Consider the following 23,788-nt stretch of genomic DNA (forward strand, 5'->3'; position numbering starts at 1 on the left):
AGTGACTTGCTTAACAACGGTGGCAAAAAGGTTGTAAAATGGGGTGCAACTGTCTTGCTTAGCAACAGACATTTTGGGCTCAATTGTGATTATAAGTTGAGGAGTACTCACTCACTCGCTCGTTCAGTGAAAAATCAAATTTATTTATTTTATTTATTTATTAGATTTGTATGCCGTCCCTCTCTGTAGACTCAGGGCAGCTCACAACAATAACAAAGACAATGTAAGAACAAATCTAATAATTTGAAAAACACTAAAAACCCCATTATTAAAAGCAATACACACAAACATACCATGTATAAACTGTATAGGCCCAGGGGAGATGTCTCAGTTCCCCCATGCCCGACGGAGGATCCTAAAATGATCCTAAATGATCCTAAAATGAAGGAAACTTCTAAAGTAGGAGACACAATAACACAAAGTAGATATAAACCTTCGGAGATTCTCTGGTGTCTTGAGCATTATCTACAGTCATTGTGTGTAGGCTTTAAAAATGCTCAAGGCAGTCCAGAGAATTAACCATAGTAACTGTCCCATTAAAATCTATTGTTTACACTATAATAACTGCAATAAAATAACTGCCCTTTTCACTGGTGAAAATGTGTCAAAATAGCAAAATAGCATATAGTAAATAGTACATTTAGCAAATAGCTGTAAATGTGACGCACATACTTTATGCTTGGATTTAAATTGCCTCTCTCCAAGAAACCATTGAATTGGATTTAATTTCTAAATGAAACCCAATATTTGGGGCTTTATGCAAGAAGCATTTAAAGCAGAATTCTTAGGAAGTATTCCTAAATATTCCTATATTTAGGAATAAGTAAATCTGAAGCTCCCTTATTCTGAGACAGACATTTGACTGAACAATGTCTGCAATGATTGGAGAGTTTGCCTATCACAGGTCTTTCCAGTTATTGCCACGGAATGAATTGGAATTTTCTGCATTACTATTTCCACTACTAGTAGTAGTATTAAAAGCATTCTATTTCACTACTCCCCTAAAGGCATATTCTGTCTTCACCTTCAGGGGTTTATGTGGGGAGTAGCCCTCACTTTATTTACTTGCAAAGATATTTCTCTATAACTGAGTGACAGTCTTTTTCTTAAAAGCTGCAAGACCTTTTAGAGAAATGGAATTGAATGGGGAATTATAATTGAATGGAGAGCAAGTTTGTTGTAGTGGTTGCGGCATCAGACTAGAAACCAGGAGATTGTGACATGAAGCTAGCTGAGTGACTTGGGTCAGTGACTGTCATGGGCAAACAATTAGTTTATGTGTGATGGGTTCAAGTTGAATAATTAATTGTGTTCTACCGGTCATACAAGATTGATTGCCTTCTCTTGGGAATAAACAAATAAAGTCCCATGGAACTTGGGTGGTGGAATTCATCCCTACGTCTCCTGCAGCTGTGCAATGACAAATTGGGAAGAAAGAGGAGCAGCATTTTGTTATTCCTCTCCAAACAAAGAGAGGACTTGAGATAACCCACAATTGCTCCAGAGAGTTGCTTCTTGCGAGGAGACCACAAAACAGCAGTCTCCAGTGGGTTTAGAGTTCTGGGAGACCAGGAAAAAGCCATCTTTCTTAAACCATTGGACACTGGATCCACATATTTTCTTTTTAAATCACTCTTTGAAATGGCCTATTAACTAGTTTGTTGTTTTATTGTTGTTGTTGTGTATCTTGGATCCACAAATCTGATAGCTGAATTTCCTTCATTTCCTTTATAGTGAAAAGTAATTTAAATACAGGTTTGGCTCTCTGAAAGCTTTGAATTGTGTATAATGAAATTTCACCTAACCCAGGGATTCTTTCACACTTATCATGGGGAAATAAAAATCATCTTTATGAGTCACATGACTTAATCTTATTGTTGTAAAGTTTCCTGATTTCTAAATCTATTTAATTTAAAAGTGATTACAGGTTCAGGATATTTGAATATTTTCCCACGTTCATCCTTGGAAACCCCATTCATTCATATTTCAATCTTATACAATAATGATTAAAACACACACATACACACTGAGGAAACAGAACGAAACCAGGCCATTGCTGGCAAACCACGATACGGCTGATGTGACATTCTTTAGGCACCAGATCAACAATTACGTTGAATACGTGACATTCCACACATTCTCTTTCCCTAAAAAGAGCATACCGGTACTTCCTTGCCAGTTGTAAAAGAGCTCCGGAGAAGACCTTCAGAATTGCATGTAGGCAATGGACCTTAGGCAATGACATGAATTGATCACTCACTATCCACAAGGTAATCATGAAGCCCCCATGCATTGATTAACCAATGAGCTTCTGTAAAGTATTCCCAAATATCCAATGAGATGTAACTTGATGACCAATGGTATGTGTTATGCCGGGCTTCACGTTACAAGCCCCCAATTAAGTCCAAAGTGGAAATTCAAACACACACATTTGTAAAGTAAACAAAGTTGGTTTATCAAAAGTAAAATACTGTCCAAAACGCACTTTTAATCAGCCAAAGTGTTCTCCCATACACCACAAGCCTTGAATGCTGTGAAAAACATAAAACAAAACCAAAGCAGATAAAAGGCAGCTGTGAAGACGTCACAGCCACCCCCTTCAAGAGTTCTCATGCTGAAACTTAACTGTGAATTGTTCCACAAGGTCCTTGAAAATCCTGAAGCAGTTCACAAAAGTCTTTGTAAATTCCGAAGCAAAACCACAAGTCTCTCTCTCATAAAACGGATAAACTCCCATGCTGAGAGACAACAATGCTGGCAATTTATCAGCAGCCCCATTAATTGCCCCAGCCACAGGTATTCTCCCTTATTTCCTATAATGCTTGTTCCTTCCTTGACATCAACCTACATCTGCGAACATCTATGAATGCCTCCCCTTCTGAATCTACCGATGATAATGATGATGAAGATTCACTAATGGGGTAATTAGCTAATGGGCTGCTTGTACTTTCCTCCTCATCCGATGCTGCTTCACTCCCAGAAGCTTCCCCTGATACAGACGCTTCACTGTCGGAAGCTGTTGGCAGTAAAAACGGCCTCTGATAATGTGAGGATTCTCCCACGTCAACCCCCACAGTCCTTGGAGCAGGAGCTGGCCCAGAGCCAACCACAACAGGTATGTAACTTGAGCACAATAAAAAGGGGTGCTAGGCTTTGTCCTGGAGTGCCTATCATGAAATCCTGCCTCCAGACTCTTCATTGACAACACACACCTACAGTGTATATGTATAGATAATCACCATCTATCCTGATTTTATTATTTTTACAAATAACTCAAGGTGGAGAACATATCCAACAACCCTTCGTCCTTCTATTTTACTTGTGTAGTGGGTCGAGCTAAGAGAGAGTGACAGTCCCAAAGTCACCCAGATGGCTTTCATAGCTGAAGTGGACATCCTTCTTTGTTGCCCCTTTCATGCAAGAATTCCTCAACAAACATCATTGACTTATGTTGTTTGGGGACCAGTTTTTATTGCATGGCTTTTTAATTGCCTGCTCTCGGGAATAAACAAATAAGGTCCCATGGAACTTGGGAGGTGGAACTCATACCTAGGTCTCCTGCAGCTGTGCAATGACAAATTGGGAAGAAAGACGACCAGCATTTTGTTATTCCTCTCCAAACAAGGAGAGGATTTGAGATAACCCACAATTCTATTTTCCCCCAGAATTGAAATATTATTATCTATCACATAAATGATGTTACACATAAGATCGATTTTATAGTTTTGAATTGTACCTATACAGTAACCCACTGGCCTAAATATTAGGTTATATAAATATTACAATGGTCTTTATTTCTAGTCACTCTGCTTTGTTTAAAAGATCTCTAATCTCTAGAGATATACATGTAATGACACTATTAATACCCCCTTGTTCTATTGTTTCTATTGCTTCTGTGCCAGGCTGCTGACTGACAAACAGCTGACCAATACATCAGGGACCCAACTCCATACTCACTCCCAACTCTCCAGTATATAAGTCTAAGCACTATTGCTACAATCATTCAAAGTTACAAACGGCACTGACAAACATATGACTGTTTTTTACACGTACAACCTAGCAACATCCCCATGGTCACATGTTCAAATTTCTGCTGTTTGGCAGCTGGCATGTATTTATGAGGGTTGCAGTGTCTTGGGATCACATGGTCACCTTTTGTGACCTTCTGATAAGCAAAGTCAATGGGGAAGCCACATTCACTTAACAATTGTGTTACTAACTTTTTGACAACAGTGATTGGCTTAACAAGTATGTCAAGAAAGATAGCAAAATGGGGCAAAGCTCGCTTAACAACATCTTGCTTAGCAATAGAAATTGTGTTCATAAGTCCAGGATTACCAATACATGCACTGGTCAATTCATTAAAGTTGTATGCAATACAACTGCATGTTACTAAGTGGGTCCCTTTTTGAGCATGCTTTCTTTGAGGGCACAAAATGCTTCTGCATCTTTGCATTAGGAAGGATTTAGTTAGGAGCCCATTGGATGAAGATGATTGCTACCCCTGCTCTTTCCAATATATCTTCTTCTCAGTTCTGATTACTGAGGCTTTCAGGAGTATTAACACTGTTCAACTTTCAATTTCCAAAATAAAGATGTTACTTTGATTTATAATGATGGCTGCTAGATTGAAGGGCAGCATATATTAGGCGACGATAATGCACTAGTCTGATTGTGAAATGTATTTTTGAAGTATCTGCATTTGGACAGATGCATTTAAAATTTTTAAAAAGAAACTTCGAGTCTAAATAATTTCTTTTTTTTAACTTAGAGAGCTTATTTTTTAACCGTTAAACTTTTGCTTGTATTCAATCAGCTTTCCTTTTCTTTCACCCATCATCTATTTCAATTTTTATTGTTTTGCATGTTTGTATTGGTGTAAAGCTGGGTTTTTATGATTGCTGGAAATGCAGTTTCCTAAGAGCCATAGAAAGTTTTGGTTTTCTAATCCAAGGATACAAAAGGGAGGTCCAATTTCAAAAATTCCCCCTTCCAATTACTGCAGAAATTTCATTAGCGCACATCATTTAAATGGTGTTTCTGTTAAAAACATGATTTTACGTGAACATGTCAGGAAGGAATCCGGGTAAGGAATGAAAAAATGTAGCCCTTTCCTTTCTACCTGGTACAGGTTACTTAATATTGCTAAATTGTTAGATGAATATGCTCTCAGGACAAACTTGACACCTGATATTTTTTTTCATTCTCAGGGTAACCTAAAGTCAGAGTATTCCCTTAGCTGTCTCCGATCCAAGTACTAATTCAGTCTAAACCTATTTTAGTCTCTGAGCCCACAAACTCAGCCAGACACCAAATTATTAGGAAACAAAAGTTCTCGCTGAGCTATGCACACAATCAATTTGATAGTTAATACTAATTACTGATATCTCTTAGCTGTTCTGTTCTATAAATGGCTCTAAATTCTCCAAAATATATGGCTCAATACTTAATATGTACTAGAAACTGTTCCTTGTAGATAAAAAGTGGGTCAGGCTATGTCTACATCTGGGTCGTGCTTGGTTCACATGCTTTGCTCAAAATTATTTTCCATGTTGACTAATGCTAACTATCCTTGTTAATGTTCTACTCTGTATTATTATTATTATTTTTAAAAAGACACATTTGTGTTCTTTGAGGCTGATGACACTGATTTATCACACAGTGCAATCTGCATTCTAAAATTATTAGGTGGGACCTCTGATTTGGTTTTTTATTGTTAAGTAAAGGCTTTAAAAGAACCTGTGTCAGATTTTGGTGGGAACAAAGTGGGATCTTCCACCAAAATGAACTGTGAAGCTGACCTGGTTGATGCCATTTTGACTGCTTTAGTTTTGCCACACTGGAGCTGAGGGATATGGAGGGCAGTAATTGAGATACTGTACAAGAGAATCTGTAGCCACAACATATTTTCTCTTGGGAATCCAGGGCATTCTCACACCTGGTTGAAGGATGGTGGAGTGATGCTACTCGGTTGCCTGTCCGTACTGTGATTGAACCATGTGACTGATTGTTTTGAGAAAGGAGAAAAAGTTTTACTTCCAATTAGGTGAAAACCGCAGGAGACTTCAGAACAGTTTTCACCAGATATGTGCCATTTTGATAATTCCAATAAAAGTATTCTTTGAAGAATCTGCCTGCCTCGGAGTCTTGCTGGCTATGGATTTATTACTTGGAACCCTAACATGAACTTTGCTGAATTACAGATGAGTAGCAATGAAGAACCTGAGAAAAATGAGAAAAAATTTGAAAAATGAGAAAATGAGAAAAAAAATTTAGTGGAAAAGCTGCTTCAAGATGGAGCACACATTTGGAAATCCAGTGTTAAAAGAAAAGGTGGTACTAGGGTAGCTGACCTTTTAGCAAAAGTATACCGTATATTAGGAGCACCTCAGTTTAAAAAACAATGTTTAGGGGTATTGGTAGTAAACTCTGTATATGAAGGAAAAGTACTGAATGTTAGGAATATGATTTTCCAATCTCTTTTTAAATCATTTTTAAATAGTTATTATAGAATAGAATAATTAGCATATTCCTAAAAAAAATGAGATATAGCAAATTAAGACTGATTCATATATTCTTACATTAAGATACTGTATAAGAAAACGAGCATTATCCTTTGGAAATGTCCATTTAATATCTTTGCCATGAATCTCATAATTTAACAGCTTTATGCTAGCACTAATATTTTAAAAATAGAGGTTTTAAGTGAATCCACAGGAGCCTACCACCACTCTGCCAAGAATTATAATTGGTCACCTATTTTTTTCGCCCCAGCATGCTGATATACAAACAGAATTATACACATAGTGTGACTGGTAGCATTCGGCTTATTATCTTGTGGCCTTTCTAAAAACAGCTTGAGGTCAAGACTTTCTGAGCCTTGGAGAACCTCCTGGCGAAAGCCTTGAAAGCGATGCCATTTCACAAAAAAGACTGGTTGACAAAGTTGTTAGTAGGGGTCTTTACCACAGGGGGACCTTGTGACAATAGGGATTTTAAAAAGAAAGACTCAATGTCTAAGGTGGTAATTAGAGTAAGAGATAATACTGCCGTCCTATATTCACAATCATTCTCATGATAGGGGCATCATGAGAATATTAAGCTGATCAAGAACGAAATAAGAAGCAGCAGCCCTGAAAAGGGGTAATTCAGAAAGTCGCCAAAATTCACCCTTCTGCAATAAGTAATAGAATAGCTGTACTAATAGAAGTAGTACTACTACTACTACTACTAGTAGTAGTAGTAGCAGCAGCAGCAATAATTCTAGGAGGAGGAGTAACAGCCGTAACTGGACTATTGTGGGTAGAACAAAAAGCAAAGGGTGGAAACTAAACAAGGAGAGAATCAACTTAGAACTAAGGAGAAATTTCCTGACAGTTAGAACAATTAATCAGTGGAACAATCTGCCTCTTAAAATTGTGAATGCTCCAATACTGGAAGTTTTTAAGAAAATGTGGATAACCATTTGTCTGAAGTAGTGTAGGGTCTCCTGCCTAAGCAGGGGGTTGGTTTAGAAGACTTCCAAGGTCCCTTCCATCATCATCATCATCATCATCATCATCATCATCATCATCTAATTATTATTATTATTATTATTATTATTATTATTATTATTATTAATTACATCTACAAGGAAAGAGGGAAGATTTTCCAGACTGTGTAAGCTGAATCTGATCCAGATCATGTACAAACTTTCCTTAGGGATGTTGCTTACATAGGAAGGTGAAACACAAGAAAAGATACTTTTCCCTACCTTTGCCTATAGATCCAGGCCCCATCTGACATTGTTTTGAGGTTTCTCCTACCTCTTATTTATCAAAATCAGAAGACAACAAAACATTCTTGGTTTTGGTGAGCTCTGAAAACTGAAAGTCTCAGCCCTCTCCAGCAATATTCCACAAAGCCAGAAAATGGATAGGTATTATGCTATACAAGCAACCTTGCCACTTAAGAGAAGTAGCTTGGGGGAGTAGGGAACAAGCATTGGAGGGACACATATCGTTGCATATTCTTGAAGAGAGTAGTATCCATTTAGAAAGGACAAGGCTGCTTCTGCATCTTGCTTTTCCCTTGAGTAGTTGAGGCCAATTGAGCCGCCACGAGTCCTCGGAGAGGGGCGGCATATAAATCCAAATCAATCAATCAATCAATCAATCAATCAATCAATCAATCAATCAATCAATCAAACAACCAACCAACCAACCAACCAAACAAACAAACAAACAAAAAAATACATTTGTTACACCCCAAGTGTTTTAATACAGAATTCTTTATCATGGATAGGCACCAATGGAGACTTGAACCTGAATCTCTCTTGTCAACATCCAACTCACAGACATTCTTACGCAGACACACAGAGGTCACACAGAATAAAAACATAGAAGATTGACGGCAGAAAAAGACCTCATGGTCCATCTAGTCTGCCCTTATACTATTTCCTGTATTTTGTCTTAGGATGGATAACGGCACACATGAATACTCTACATTGTTGGTGTGGGAGAAAAAAAATGTTTTGTGCATATCCTGGTTTGTGGCACTGATACAAAATGGGAAACTAGGACTTGCTGGAAGTCAGACAATTCCGTTCTCTTCCTTCTACTTGCAAACAAAGTGACGAACAATCATGCTTTGGGATTATGTCTGAACTGAGATGAAGCACGTGGCATGTACATATGGGATGACACATACATTAAAAGCAAGCGAGTTCCGTGCTTTGTTTGGCTTACCTCATCCGAGCCAGATCCAAAGATCAGCAGGTCAAAAGGTATTGCGGCAACCATGTCAATTAGGAACCAGCCTTTGAAGTAGTGAATTGCTATTCTCGCTGGGTCACTTACCACTTCTTCATTCTGGTTGACATATGTCGTTCGGAAGTTTATGAGAATGTCAATGATAAACATAATATCCACAATTAAGTCTACCATGTTCAAAGGGTTGCAGGAATAGCCACACACCCGCCTCTTCTGTTCTTCGCTGTCATTGAGAAGGAAGGCTGCCGAGTAAGGGGTGAAGATGGCAGTGTAGATCACAAGCAGCAAAATGAGCCAATCCCAGACTGCTTTGAAAGGGCTGTAGTGCAATATCGTAAACTTGTTGATGCGAGGTGTTTGGAGCTTGTATTCTGGCAGAACATCAGCTCCCAAAGATAGGACCTTGGGAAGTAAAAGAACAAAAAAACCAAACCATATAGTGAGTAAGGTAGAAATGGAACAAACAAACTATCAAACAAATACATTTATATATCTATCTATCTATCTGTCTGTCTGTCTGTCTGTCTGTCCGTCCGTCCGTCCGTCCGTCCATCCATGTATCTATCTATCTATCTATCTATCTATCTATCTGTCTGTCTGTCTGTCTGTCTGTCCGTCCGTCCGTCCGTCCGTCCGTCCATCCATCCATCTATCGGAATTTGTCAAACAGAAATGAGAACAAGAATAAGATAATAAAAATACAATGATAGGCACGTTAGTACACTTATGCACACACCCTCTACTGACCACTTAAGTTTGAAGTAAGGTCCACGGAAGTGAATTTGTGACTGAAACTGTGAAAATGTGTAGCTGAGATAACTGAATCAGGTAAGGCATTTCAGACTTTGACAACTCTATTACAGAAATCATATTTTTTACGTCAGGTTTAGAAGGATTGACACTGAGTTTAAAGAGGCTGTTCGCACATGTATTATTGTGATTAAAACAGAAAAAGTCATTTATACCTATATACTATCTATAATTTTGTATACAATTCCTAAGTCTGACCGCAAGTTATCCAAACTGATAGCTTATTTCTGAACAAGGTTTCTGAAAAGGCAATGCAAGAGAATTGTGCTGAATTTAGAATGGGTGAGTCGACCTTTAAAAAACTACAGGTAGTAATGAACTTACAACAGGTCATTTAGTGACCATGAAAAATGTGACTTATGACCATTTTTCACAGTTACAACCTTTATAGCATCCTCATGATCATGTGATCAATATTCAGATACTTGGCAGCTTGTTCAAATTTTTTAAATTGCTGTTGTAATTTTATATTGTTGTAAGCTGCCCTGAGTCATTTGGGATTGGGCGGCATAGAAGTCTGTCTGTCTGTCTAAATAAATAAATAAATAAGAGAATGACTAGGTGACGTGCACAGCCATCTTAAAAAAAGAATAAAAAGATACAGCACTTAGTGATAGTCATAGACTACTAAATAAGCAATCAAAATCATACTAGGAAACTAAATAAAACAATATAAATTGTAAAGATACAAGCAACAAGGTTATAGGTTGCTGACCAATTTCCGGTCACAATTCAAAGTGTTGGTTATGACCTATAAAGCCCTTCATGGCATCGGACCAGAATATCTCCGGGACCGCCTTCTGCCGCACGAATCCCAGCAACCAGTTAGGTCCCACAGAGTTGGCCTTCTCTGGATCCCGTCAACTAAACAATGTCGTTTGGCGGGACCCAGGAGAAGAGGCTTCTCTGTGGCGGCCCCGACCCTCTGGAACCAGCTCCCCCCAGATATCAGAGTTGCCCCCACCCTCCTTGCCTTTCGCAAGCTCCTTAAAACCCACCTCTCTTGTCAGGCATGGGGGAATTGAGATTTTCCCTTCCCCCTAGGCTTATAGAATTTATACATGGTATGCTTGTATGTATGATTGGTTCTTAAATTGGGTTTTTTTAGATTATTTTTAATATTAGATTTGTTCACATTGTCTTTTTTATTGTTGTTAGCAGCCCCGAGTCTTCGGAGAGGGGCGGCATACAAATCTAATAAATACAAATACAAATAAGAAGAAGGTGATAGGTAATAGGAAGGATGAGAAGAAGACTAGTTATACGGTCTGAATAAATAGTTTGATAGTGTTGTGGGAATTAGTTGTTAAACAGAGTGATGCACGTGGGGAAAAAAATGTCCTTGCGTCTAGCTGTTCTGGGTAGATGTTTGATGGCATGACTGTGGATATCTTGGGTGGAACAAGCTAGCATGTGAGATATTGGGAACAGGACTAATCAGTAGAGTCCCACTTCCTGTTCACAGTTAATTCAATGGCTTGGTCTACATATAGCAGTAATAATAATACAGTATTTTGTTCTGGCATATTGACCAATCAGAATGGTTTGGTTCATAAACTATACTTTATACCCTGATGAAAACTGCATGCTCCTTTTCATTATATTATATTAAGCCACACAAAATTGGGTGCATTTTATGAATAGATAGGCTAGACCAGTACAAGATGTTTTAATATCGGAGGCAAGGACAAGATAGTGTTCTTCTTCAGGGTCAAACATTTCAGATGCCCCCCTCCCCCAGACTACCCTGACATGTTAGCCATCAGTTAAAATGTGAGTGACTACCTTTGAGGGGAAGCAGGCCTGGTTAGAAGCTGGGGCTCGTGCATAGAAGAAGACTATGGCAATCAAGACCAGGAGTATTATGAGCTCTTCAAGCCGCAAGAATCTGAATGACTATTAGAGAATTAAGACTGCACTGTATCTCTGCCATCTAGTGGTCACTCTCAATGCGTTCTGTTTGCAAGGCTGGCCTACTTCCACCTGTTGCTGAGCCTTCACCCAACCTGCCACTTCCAAACGCCTGAATCCCCACCAGAATTACAAGAAACCGTGAACAGCACTTTAAAAAAAAAAAAGATGGAAGAACCAGCTGGGATCTCTGTGCCTGCAGGGTCAGAAGTGGCTACTCCTCCAGCCTCAACTATATTTATGTCACTGACCCATTCCATACACAGAAGCAGAGTATAGGAATTTAGAATCATTGAGCGAGATGGAATAATTTAGAATGCCAAACCTAATCATTTGTCCACTGAAGCAACTGAAATCAAAAGAATTAGTCCTGACAGATCAGAAGAATCTATTTGGAAGTACGGGGGTAGTGGTTGTATCAGTTGCTTTGAATGGTTGCTAAACAACCAGACACAAGTCAAGGACTGCCTGTGTTTTATGTAAATATCACAAACAAAAGTGTCATGTTCAGGTGTTTGCAAAAAGGCTCCAAAGACTCATTTTCTTTTGCTTATCTTTAAATGATATCATCTTGTTTTGGATAATTGCTTCTATATACTTTTTTTTAAAACCATCTTTATATTTAAGTAACCCTCCCTCTCCCCCCTCCCCCCAAAAACATTCACGTTACAGTGGATTTGCTGGGAAATTATAATCAGGGCACCTAAATACTGTGTTTCCCTGTGTTAAATTTTTTTGAATCCTGAAATAAGCGCTTGGCGTTATTGCCGTGCACTCAGAACCTCTATTGGGCTTATTATCAGAGGATGTCTTATTTTGGGGAAAACAGGGTACTATGGATACATTTTATTAAAAGCAGATTTTACAAAGATTTTTTAAAAAATTAAAGAAGCATAGAAGAAACAGAAAAAGATCACAAAAGGGTCAAAAGAAAAAAAGAGCGAAGAATAGTAAAATAGCAGGAACAAGAAAGATAACTAAAGAAGTGACTTCCGATCTTTGCAGCAGTTTCAAACATAGTTACCATTTCCATCCTCCCATATATTGTAGCTACCTTCTTCCCATAAATAAACCTTTATAATCAATACATCCCAAAATCAGCAATTCAATTTGGTCTTTTTTCAGCAAAAAAAGGTCTATAAAGGGAGTTAATGTGCCTAAATACTACATAGAAGGTACATACATTGAGAGTAGTGCAGGATAGCTTCCCATTATAGGAAAAACAGGGGGAAATGGACCAGTTAAAACAAAAGAAGATAGAAAGATACACATGTGCTCATTTGAAAAATTTAATTAAAAGCAGAATTCATTTTGTGATAGGAGGCTAGATTGTATTGTCCTTCCTGCTTTGACACTGTTTTAAAGGTCCTGAAGACCTGGTTTTATCAACAGACCTGGGCTCTAGAGTGGGATGGAGTCCATCAAATGGCCTCTTTGATTGATTGTTGTCACTAGGGAGTAGAGTTTGGGTTATTGTTATTCTAAATTGCATTAATAGAGGGATACAATCTAGGACTAGGGTGTTACTAATACCACTCTATAAAGCCTTATTTAGACCACACCTCGAGTACTGCATCCAGTTTTGGTCACCAAACTACAAAAAAAAAAAAAGACATTGAAACTCTAGAGAAAGTGCAGAAGAGAACAACCAGGATGATTAGGGGACTAGAGACTATAACATAGGAAGAGCGGTTGCAGGAACTGGGCATGGCTAGTCTGCTGAACAAGAGGACCAGGGGAGACATGATAGCAGTGTTTCAATACTGTACTTGGGCGGCTGCCACAGAGAGGAGGGAGTCAGACTATTTTCCAAGGCAGCAGAAGACCAGACAAGGAACAAAGGATGGAAGCTGACCAAGGAGACATTCGAACTTGGAAATAAGGAGGAACTTTCTGATGGTGAGAGCAATAAACCAGTGAAACAGCTTGCCTGCGGGGGTTGTAGGAGTGCCAATACTTATTTATTTATTTCATTTTATTTATTTATTTTGTCCAATACATAATACACATTGAAGAGAATAGATATGTAGTAATATAACTAAAGAAACTAATAGAAGAAAAGATATAAAAGTATAGGTGAACAAATTTGAAAGGAAGAAAAGATAAATGAGATAAGGAGAGACAATTGGACAGGGGACGGAAGGCACACTGGTGCACTTATGCACGCCCCTTACTTGAGGCTTTCAAGAGGAGATTGGACAGCCACTTGTCTGAAATGGTATAGGGAATCCTGCTTGAGCAGGTGGTTGGACTAAATGATCTACAAGGTCCCTTCCAACTCTAATAATCTAATCTAATCTAATCATTTTTATTGTTTGTATATTTTATTTTCTCTCTCTCTCTCTTTCTTAACCACCCTGTAATCCCTTGCATTGGAGTAGAGTTGGGGTGACTCAATGGAGCTGAGTGTTTACTGTGTGGATGGCCCTTCCTGATGCCTATGCGGAGGTCGCAGCAGAAAATAACTGAGAGAAATATCTGCAGCCACCTAGGAATGAACTCATGGCCTCCTGATTGTGAGGCGAGAGCTCCACCTCTAGCCCCAGCACTGCTCGTTTTAATATTTTGTATATTGGGTTTTTATTTTTATAAGATTCCTAGAGTCACTAGGAGTGTGGCCATATAAATGTACTCAAATATATAAATAATAAGGACAGCGATCAAATGAGCCCTGTACCTCCCCAATCTACTGCAGCTTCAAGGTCCTTACACAGCATTCTTCTCTCTTCTGGCGTTTTAAAGACTTTGTTCAGGGCAGCAGCACTAGGCCAAACCCTTGACAAAAGGGCTTTTAATGAGTGTGGATTAGGTCCAAATAAAGAAACTCTTTTTTAAAATTTGAAATAATAATAATAATAACAACAACAACACAGCAACAACAACTTATTAGATTTGTATGCCGCCCCTCTCCGAAGACTCACATGCTTGCAAAGGACAGGTTTTGTTTCAGTAAATCCATGTTTTGTTGTGGAATAATGTGCAATGAGGCTACACTGAAAACAGCATCCCAACCTTGCTTGATGGCCCACAAGAGATCTTTCTTCAGGTCAGAGGTAAGAAGGCTTCTAATAGTTTCAGGCTGACCAACTCACCACTGATATTCCCACCTTAGTCAAAGATGCCATGGAGCGTGAACAAAAACGTCAAAATGCAATCTTTTTCGGTCCAGAAGAAAACGATCAATCTGACATAGCAAAGGTATGAAACAGCATCCACAACCATCATCCACAAATCATTGCCCCTGAAGATATCATAGACGTTTCCAGAGATGGTCCTAAGCACAGGAATACTCATATCAAATGATCTAAGTGTCAAAGCCCACTGGAACAACATTGCCAAAAAGGCTTCAAGAGTTGTTAACCTAATCCTATGTAGCTTCTGCTCTGGTAATATCACACTACTAACCAGAGCATACAAAACTTTTGCCAGACCAATCCTTGAATACAGCTCATCTGTCTGAACCCACATCACAGTTTGGACATAAACATTCTAGAAAACAACCAGAGGTACTTTACTAGATGAGCCCTCCACTCCTCCACTTGCAACAGTATTACCCTATGCAATTATGCTTATAATCCTAGGTTTAGAAAACTTAGAACTAAATCACTTTAAACGCAACCTAAGCATAGCCCATAAAATCATCTGCTATAATGTCCTTTCCGTCAGAGACTACTTCAGCTTCAACCACAACACATGAGCACACAACATTTACAAACTTAAAGGAAACTGCTCTAAACTTGACTGCAGACTTTAGTAACCGAGTAATTGATTGACCTCTCCCGATTCCTTGGAGGTCAGTAAGGGGCGTGCATAAGTGCACCAGAGTGCCTTCCATCCCCTGGTCTAATGTTTCTCTTTTCCTAGCATCATGTATATAAATATTATTATATATCTGTCTACCACCAGGTAGGTACTTGACAAAACAAATTAAATAAAAATAAATAAATGATATTGGGTGACTAAGAGCTGCAGAAGATAGGCTGATGATGCAAAATGGAAAGACCTTTCCATGGATAGACCAGGCTTCCCCCCCCACTTGATCCCCCCCCAATTTTATAGATATGTTAAACCTATTTTATTGCTTACAGTCCACTTTTAAATATTTTAGTCTCTTCCAAAATCTACTATTTTCAGCCATTGTGATTGTATCTGGCTTCTTGCAGAAAGGTACTGAAGGATTTCAGCTTCAGAATGGGTTTTCTAGAAATGGAGGAGTTAAAAAAAAGGAAAAAAATGGCACCATAATTTCTTTTAATAAAAAGATATTCTTTAAGCTGAAAAGCAGGTTGATCTTCTGCTGTCATTTTTGTTAAAGGTGGAGAGTCCTTTGAATTGAACTCAACTCCTGGTGATTTTCATTTCTTGGCCACAATACAGAAGTTTTTCAATTGCCGCCTCCTGAAATGTTTTTGTGATTTTTCAATCTAGCCTGATTCATTTTTAGTCTCCATCCAAGCAGTAACCATGCACACCACTGGTTGGCTTTTAAGTCCAGGTAGAGCTACTTCCTGCTGCCTCATGCTGAGCTTACCATTTTCATTAGTGCCTGCTTTCTTTCAATCATCTGATTGTCTTATACAAATCAAGAGAAGCCATAATTATTTTCTACTTTGCTTCCACTAAAATCATAAAGAGTCCTTAGACAGGCCTTTTTTTATTTTTCTGCCAAAAGAACATGATTAATAGCTGCACTCCTTCTATCTCCTGCAGGAAAGCCTGATGTGCAAATTCAATTGCTAAATGTATAACAAATTCAGGTGCATAAGTGAAAATTAAGCTAACAGTTACCTCCAAATACACACACACACACAGTGATTGAGAGAGGGGAGAACTTTAAGATTATATTAACTTTCAGAACAGCAACAAAGAAAATAAATTTGATCTTCCCTGAACTCCAGCCTTTTCCAATACAAAACATTTGAATTTATATAGAGAGAATGGTTAACTGCAAAATATGCCCAACAGTATTTTAGCAATAGCCACCCCCAGTCCGGTTTAGCTGCATTTGCACACAAAATCTGTTGTAAATTATGTTTCCAAAATTTACAACAGATTTTGTACAGATTTTGGAACAAAATAGTTCCAGCTATGCCGAAAATACCAAAATATCCATTACAGTAACAATGGCTATATTTAAGATATTTAATTTCTTATAGATTCAACTAATGAATCTGCCAACAAGATAGCAGCCCTCTCTAAGCAGTTTACAGAGTCAGCCTATTGCCCCCAACAATCTTGGCCCTCATTTTTACCCGCTTTGGAAGGATGGAAGGCTGAGTCAACCTTGAGCTGGTGAGAATTGAACTGGCAAATTGCAGGCAGCCTGGAGTCAGCAGAAGTAGCCTGCAGGATTGCACTCTAAACATTGTGCCACTGTGGCTCATACAAACTTACAGATATAATAATAATAATAATAATAATAATAATAATAATAATAATAATAATTATTATTATTATTATTATTATTTATTGGATTTGTATGCTGCCCCTCTCCGTAAATATGCAATCTGAAAAAAAACGCCATGCATTCAAATACATACCTCTCTTGTTAACTTTTAAAAAGAACGATATTCTAATGAATTAAAGGAAAATGGATGACTAGAATACCACTAATTTAGACTCCCATGAGACAGTTTCAATCCCACCAAATAAAAGTACATTTCACATCTGTAATAATAGGTAGAGATACGGAATGGGGGACTTGGATTAAATTACATATGGCTATTAAATTAGTCATGGCTAACCTGCCTCAAAATGATTTTAATAGAATTACAGCCTGGAGAATTAATCTGGATCCAACCAATATTTTGAAGTAATTTCCATAAGCTTTAATTCAGCTTCCAAAAACAATGCTTACATACATTTTGGCAGAATATAACCATGTGTTTCAATCAAAGGAGTTCATACTTTTCATTTCTCTACTTGTCCCCAAATCAAGGTTGGGATATATCAAACAGCAGAATCAATTAGTTTGTATGTATTAAATGAACAGCCTTTAGCTACTTCAGAGACGATATGGTCCAAAGGAGAGGACACATTCTGGTCAATCTGACTAAAAGCGCACATCCTTTTTTCATCTTCCTTCCCACAATGAACAATACTGTCAGGCTTAAGGAATCAGGACCATTCATAAAGTTGAAACATAGATGGTTTATTAGTCAACCAACACTACTAAATGGGCACTAGATAAGGGTCAATTGAATTTGGACTTAGATCTCTTATGGCAATGCAAGGACTCTAAACTGATGACAAGTTTAACTCTGCCATCAACCCCCACCCTGAGCTGTATCTGTTATTCTATAAATACCTATGTTTATCATCTGGGACTCTGGAGATATTCCTTAAGTTTAGAATACTATATACCAATTCTAAGATGTTGCCTTGGAGAGTATAATCATTGCTTTAGTTTAGCTTACTTTTTTTTTTGCTAGTTTACTTTACTAGTTACCATATGTCCAAACAGCTATCGGAAGAGACCTGCTCTTCATTCTAATTACGTTATAAATTCCTGTTCTAATGGATATTTGTGGAATGTATTAAAAGCATTATTTAAAAAGCTCATTCAAATTTAGGACTGAGTTCCAGCATTATTAGAGATGTACTATTATAATTACTGGGATCTCAAACACCCTCTTATTATCTCAATATAAAAAACAAATGTTCAAAGAAATCTCATATTCGTATTTTTTGGAAGAGATTAAAGAGCATGTCAATAGCACAATACTCTTTACATGAAATTCCTTTGGGTCAAGAAACAGTAGGACATAAACTGATACTCAAGGCCTGCGAGCCAGATTCTTAGTAGTGGAGTTAATTAGCTAGTAGCTAGTATAACCCTTTGGGAGGTGGGGGATGAGCAGTGGCAAAGCTGTAGGAGAAAAGACTCTCATTATTGATCAGGTAATGTTCTCAGCTTCCCAATTAAACTGCTATTTTCTAGTGAAAAAGACATTTAAGGTTTTCCCTGTAATTGCATGGGGCTAAGTTTTCAAATTGGAGCACTAGGTAATGGAGAATGATGTAAAGCCAAAGACATGAGCAGCAAGCAATGTGTTTTCCCAACGCACTTTGCTTGGAGCAAAGAGACTTTTGCAGATCTCTGGAACAGTCTTTTCGTTGAGAAATCAATCACATACATTACTGGGGAAGCTTTTATTTTGTTAATTAGTTAGCCTGTTGAACTTCCACAGCTATCAAATAAGAAAAAAAAGAGTCAAGATGGAGTTAGATGAAAATTCAGTGAAAACACCAGATTGAACCACATGAGAAAATTCGTAAAATGTTCAGCAAGAACATCTTGGGCCTAGGCCATTGATGGCAAACCTATGCCACTAGTGGGACGCGGACCCATATCTGAGGGCACGTGTCAACTCTAGTGTGCTTGTGTACCCTGGCCAGCTGATTTTTGGCCTTCTGGAGGGTGGGGGGAGGTTGTTTTAACCCATTGGGCTGTTTTTTTGTCCTCCCCAGGTTTCAGGAAAGCCTGTGGATGGTGAAAAATGGCCTAATAGGGCAACCGGAAGTTTGGAAATGAGAGGGCAGTGTGGGGGGAGTTGTGTGTGCTTGCACGAGGGGAGACTATTGCATTATGGGTGTGGGCACACACCATTGCGACATCACGCATGTGCACACCCTTTTGGCACCTGAGCAAAAAAAGATTCATCATCACTGCTTTAGGCGCCCTTGAAAGCCAGCGGCTTTCTAAAGTGGAATATGGATAGGACTTTTAATAGCTATGATGGAAGCATTATCACTTAAATTCTTATTTATCTCACTGCTCTTGGTGCCTATGTATGCAGTCATTTGCAATATTTATGCTGCTGGAATTGACACAGAAAATGAAATGGGAGGATTATGACAGATTGATCATAGTCCTGGCAGCTAAGTACGGGCCACCCCTCAAAAATATAGCATCTTTCCTATGGCCCAAATTGTGAATCAATGTTGTACAGCATGATTTACATGCAGCAGGCTATGGTTTAGCATTTCCTATTCCTTTTGAAAGGAATAGGAAAGGAAAGGAATTATAATCTTTCTTATTGGCAGCCAAAAAGCAGCTGGACATTGCTGGAGTTTATTTATTTTTATTTTATTTATTTATTCATTTGTCCAATACATAAATACATAGGAAGAAAAATAGACATGTAGTAATATATATAAGGGTAAAGGTGAACTTAGAGGAGAGGATATATGAAAGGAAGAGAATATATATGATAAGTGAGAGAAAGGAAAGACAATTGGACAGGGGACGAAAGGCACACTGGTGCACTTATGTACGCCCCTTACTGGCCTCTTAGGAACCTGGAGAGGTCAATCGTGGAGAGTCTAAGGGAGAAATGTTGGGGGTTAGGGGTTGAGACTATTGAGTATTGCTACGTTAGTCATCCATGTGAAGTTTGCTACCTTAGTCATCCATGTGAAGAACTTGTGGGTGTGGGACAGGAGAATCAACTGCAACTTGGAAGTAGAAATCCTGGGGAAATCAGATCCGGGTTTAAAGAATAAATTGTTTAAAGAAAATAGGCGTTGATCGCTTACCTGAACGCCTCTTCTCGTACGGTGAGTGGGTACAGCAGTCACATGGGTTGCTCCTGTCCAATCCGGTGGGACTGAGCCTAGTATTAAAAAAGCCTGCTGGATCCGCCCCTTCCCCAGAATTCGCGAATCCGTAGACTAGGCTCAGTTGTGAAGCTCAAAGGTGTTCATCTCTCATGTGTTAGTAGAAGGTAGAAAGAAAGTGATAGAGGTGACAGACACCACACATAGGGAGGGAGGTGACTGCTGTACCCACTCACCGTACGAGAAGAGGCGTTCAGGTAAGCGATCAACGCCTATTCTCCGTACTAAAGGAGTGGGTCCAGCAGTCACATGGGACATACCCAAGAGATAGGTCCCTAGGGCGGGGTTAGAGTGCCCTTGTGAGAAATAACGGATTGGAGTACCCTTCTGCCGAAGGCAGCATCCGCTGAGGCGTACGTATCTATTTTGTAGTGTCTGATGAAGGAATTTGGCGAGGCCCAAGTGGCTGCTTTGCAGACTTCTTCCAACGGAGCTTGAGTTGCCCAAGCGGCAGATGTGGCAGCACTTCTGGTAGAGTGCGCGGTGACATTCCTTGGAATAGGAAGGGAGGCTGACTCATAAGCTTTTGCAATGGTGCCTCTGATCCAACGGCCTATTACTGATGATGATGCTTTAGCTCCCAGGGATCTGGGATGGTAGGCCACGAAGAGTGTCTCCGACCTTCGAAAGGGTCTTGTGCGTTGGATATAAATCTTTAGCGCTCTTGTGAGATCCAGAGTGTGCCATCTAATTGCCAAGGGATGCTCTCGTTGGAGACAGAAGGAAGGTAAGACAATATCCTGGGATCTGTGGAACATGGAACTAACCTTGGGTAGAAAGGTGGGATCCAGTCGCAGAACCACTTTGTCCTGATGGAACTGACAGAGGTCCTGTCTAATAGAAAGGGCTGCCAACTCAGAGATGCGTCGGGCGGATGTAATCGCCACTAGGAATGCTACCTTGAAAGATAGGTACCTGAGGGATGCAGATTTCAGGGGTTCGTAGGGTGCCTGAGTAAGGGAGTGTAGAACCCGTGGCAAGTCCCAGGAAGGATATCTGTGGACCTTAGAAGGCCTGATGTTGGCCACTCCTCTGAGAAATTCTTGAACTTCCGGAAAGGAGCGGAGAGGCTGCCTGCGAGGCCCCGCCAAGACAGAAGAGATAGCGGCTAATTGGCGACGGATGGTGCTGGTGGAGAGACCTTGGTGGAAACCCTTCATGAGGAAGGCAATTATCCTGTGGATGGGAAGACACAGGGGAGATAAGCCCTCCTGAGAGCACCACTGGTGGAATTTGGACCACGTGTGGTCGTATATCCGGTTGGTAGACCCTCTTCTAGATTTAAGGATGACTTCCACTGTGTCAGGGTCGTATCCTCGCAGGTCTAGGTCTCTCCTGATAATAGCCATGCGGTGAGGTGGAACCACTCCGGGTCTGGATGAAAGGAGGCTCCCTGCCGCAACATATCCTCCGAAACGGGGAGACGCCAGGGGGCCTGTACGGACAGCTTCTGAAGATCCGCGAACCATGGCCTGCGGGGCCAGTGGGGGGCGATCAGAATTACTTGGGCCCTCTCCAGAATAATTTTGTGGATCACGTCTGGAAGAATTGGAATTGGAGGAAAGGCGTACAGTAGCCCTGGAGGCCAAGAGATCCTGAGAGCATTGATCGCTTCCGCTCCCGGGGATGGAAACCTTGAGAAGAAGCGAGGGAGCTGGGCATTGTCTTTGGACGCAAATAGATCCAGCACTGGATGGCCGAATCTGAGGCAGATTTGGTGGAACAGTGCGTGATGGAGACTCCACTCTCCTGGATCTATGGTCGCTCGCGAGAGCCAGTCTGCTTGGACATTGAGGCTGCCCGAGATGTGGTCGGCTAGAAGCGACTGGAGATGTTTCTCCGCCCAAAGCCCTAATTTTAGGGCCTCCCTCATGAGAGCTTTGGATCTTGTGCCTCCCTGTCTGCAGATGTGACTCTTTGTGGCTATGTTGTCGGTAAGAATCAGCACATGCTGGTTGGAGATGTGAGGTTTGAAATGTTTTAGGGCTAAAGACACTGCTCTGAGTTCTAGCCAATTGATGGGCCTGGAAGCTTCCTCTGGTGACCACGTGCCCTGGGCTATTAGGCCTTGGGCATGGGCACCCCATCCGGATAGGCTGGCATCTGTGGTTACCACAAACTGGTCCGGGCACCTGAAGGGAGATCCCTTGTCTAGGGCTGGAGAAGTCCACCACTTGAGGGATCTGCGAACTGTCGGAGGGATGGCGATGCGACGAGTTGAGTTGCTGTGCCCCGATCTCTGGAATGGTAACAGAAGCCACTGTAGTTCCCTAGCGTGGAGACGAGCCCAGGGAACGATGCCAATGCATGACACCATCTTCCCCAGCAGGGAAGATAGGGTGGCAATGGAGGCAGATTGCTGAGATAGAATACGAGCAATGAGATCCAACATACTGTGTTTTCTCTCGGGAGAGAGAAAGACCTGGAATATTTCAGAGTTAATGATAGTTCCCAGATGTAGAATGGAAGTAGTTGGGATAAGGTGGCTCTTTTTGAAGTTAATAGAAAAACCATGGCTCTGAAGGACTGACATGGTGGAAGAGAGATCTGCAACCACTCCATCCCTAGAATCTCCATGAACTAAAATGTCATCTAGATAACATAAAATATGGATGGGCGTGGCCCGGATATGAGCCGCCAAGGAACCCAAGAGCTTGGTAAAGACTCTGGGAGCCGATGAGAGCCCAAATGGCATGGCCCTATACTGGAAATGTTTGCCTTGGAAGGCAAAACGTAAAAATTTCCGGTGGCCTTTGGCAATGGGGATATGAAGGTAGGCTTCCGTAAGATCCAGGGAAACCATGAAATCCCCAGGGTGCAGGGCGGCTAGGATGGAGGATAAGGAATGCATTTTAAATTTCCTATACCTAATGAATTGGTTCAATTTTTTGAGGTCCAGGATAGCTCTCCAGCCTCCAGAGGCCTTAGGGACCATGAAGAGGATGGAGTAAAAGCCTGAGCCTCTCTGGAGAGAGGGGACCGGTTGGATAGCTCTAATAGCTAACAAATGGGAGATAGCTTCCTCCATTCGGATACGAGATGAAGAGGAGCTGGGAGAGGGACAAGAAATAAAACGCTTAGGGGGGAGAGAAATGAACTCTAAGCGAAGGCCCTGTTCTACAGTGTCAATGACCCAGGGGTCCTGACAAGAACTGTGCCAAGCTGAGGAAAACCAGGCCAGTCGACCTCCAATAGGGAAGGAGGGGGACTCACCATCTGGACTTCTTGGAAGCTCTGGAAGAGGAGGATCCTCTCTGGTAACGGGAACCCCTGCCCCTAGAGTTTCTAGATTGGGTTCGGAAGCGAGGGGAATACTGACCTGGATTCCTTTGAAAGGCGAAGCCTTGATCCTGTTGACGGCCTGTGCGCTGAAAGGACTGCGGTTTAGGGGCCTTCTTAGTGGTAGGACCCAAGACCTTTTTCTTATCCGTGGTCTCTGTAAGGAGAGGGTCCAGGAGATCTCCGAAAAGGAGATTGCGCTTCAGAGGCCCCATGGCAAGTTGCCACTTCTGTCTTATTCCCGCTTGCCAAGGACGGAGCCATAGAAGTCTTCTGGCCGTAGTGGAGGCCGCTACTGACCTGGCTGCAAACCTGGAAGATTGGAGAGTAGCATCCGCTACGTATTGGGCAGCTGCGAAGATTTTATTGAAATCCTGTTGGCCTCGAAGGTCATCTGGAGGCAAGTGTTGTTGGAGCTG

The 23,788-nt window shown here is 40.5% G+C and overlaps 1 protein-coding gene across 1 annotated transcript in view; it reads right to left on the reverse strand.

The window, feature by feature from the left end:
- Window positions 1-23,788, reverse strand: part of KCNH7 (potassium voltage-gated channel subfamily H member 7) — a 395,413-nt gene that overhangs the window by 98,862 nt on the left and 272,763 nt on the right. Inside the window, exon 7 of the mRNA XM_070731643.1 lies at window positions 8,727-9,152. Within this exon, the coding sequence (XP_070587744.1) occupies window positions 8,727-9,152 (426 nt within the window). The remainder of the gene's footprint in view (window positions 1-8,726; window positions 9,153-23,788) is intronic.

The sequence above is a fragment of the Erythrolamprus reginae genome, chromosome 1, assembly GCF_031021105.1.
Source record: "Erythrolamprus reginae isolate rEryReg1 chromosome 1, rEryReg1.hap1, whole genome shotgun sequence".
NCBI lineage: Eukaryota > Metazoa > Chordata > Lepidosauria > Squamata > Dipsadidae > Erythrolamprus > Erythrolamprus reginae.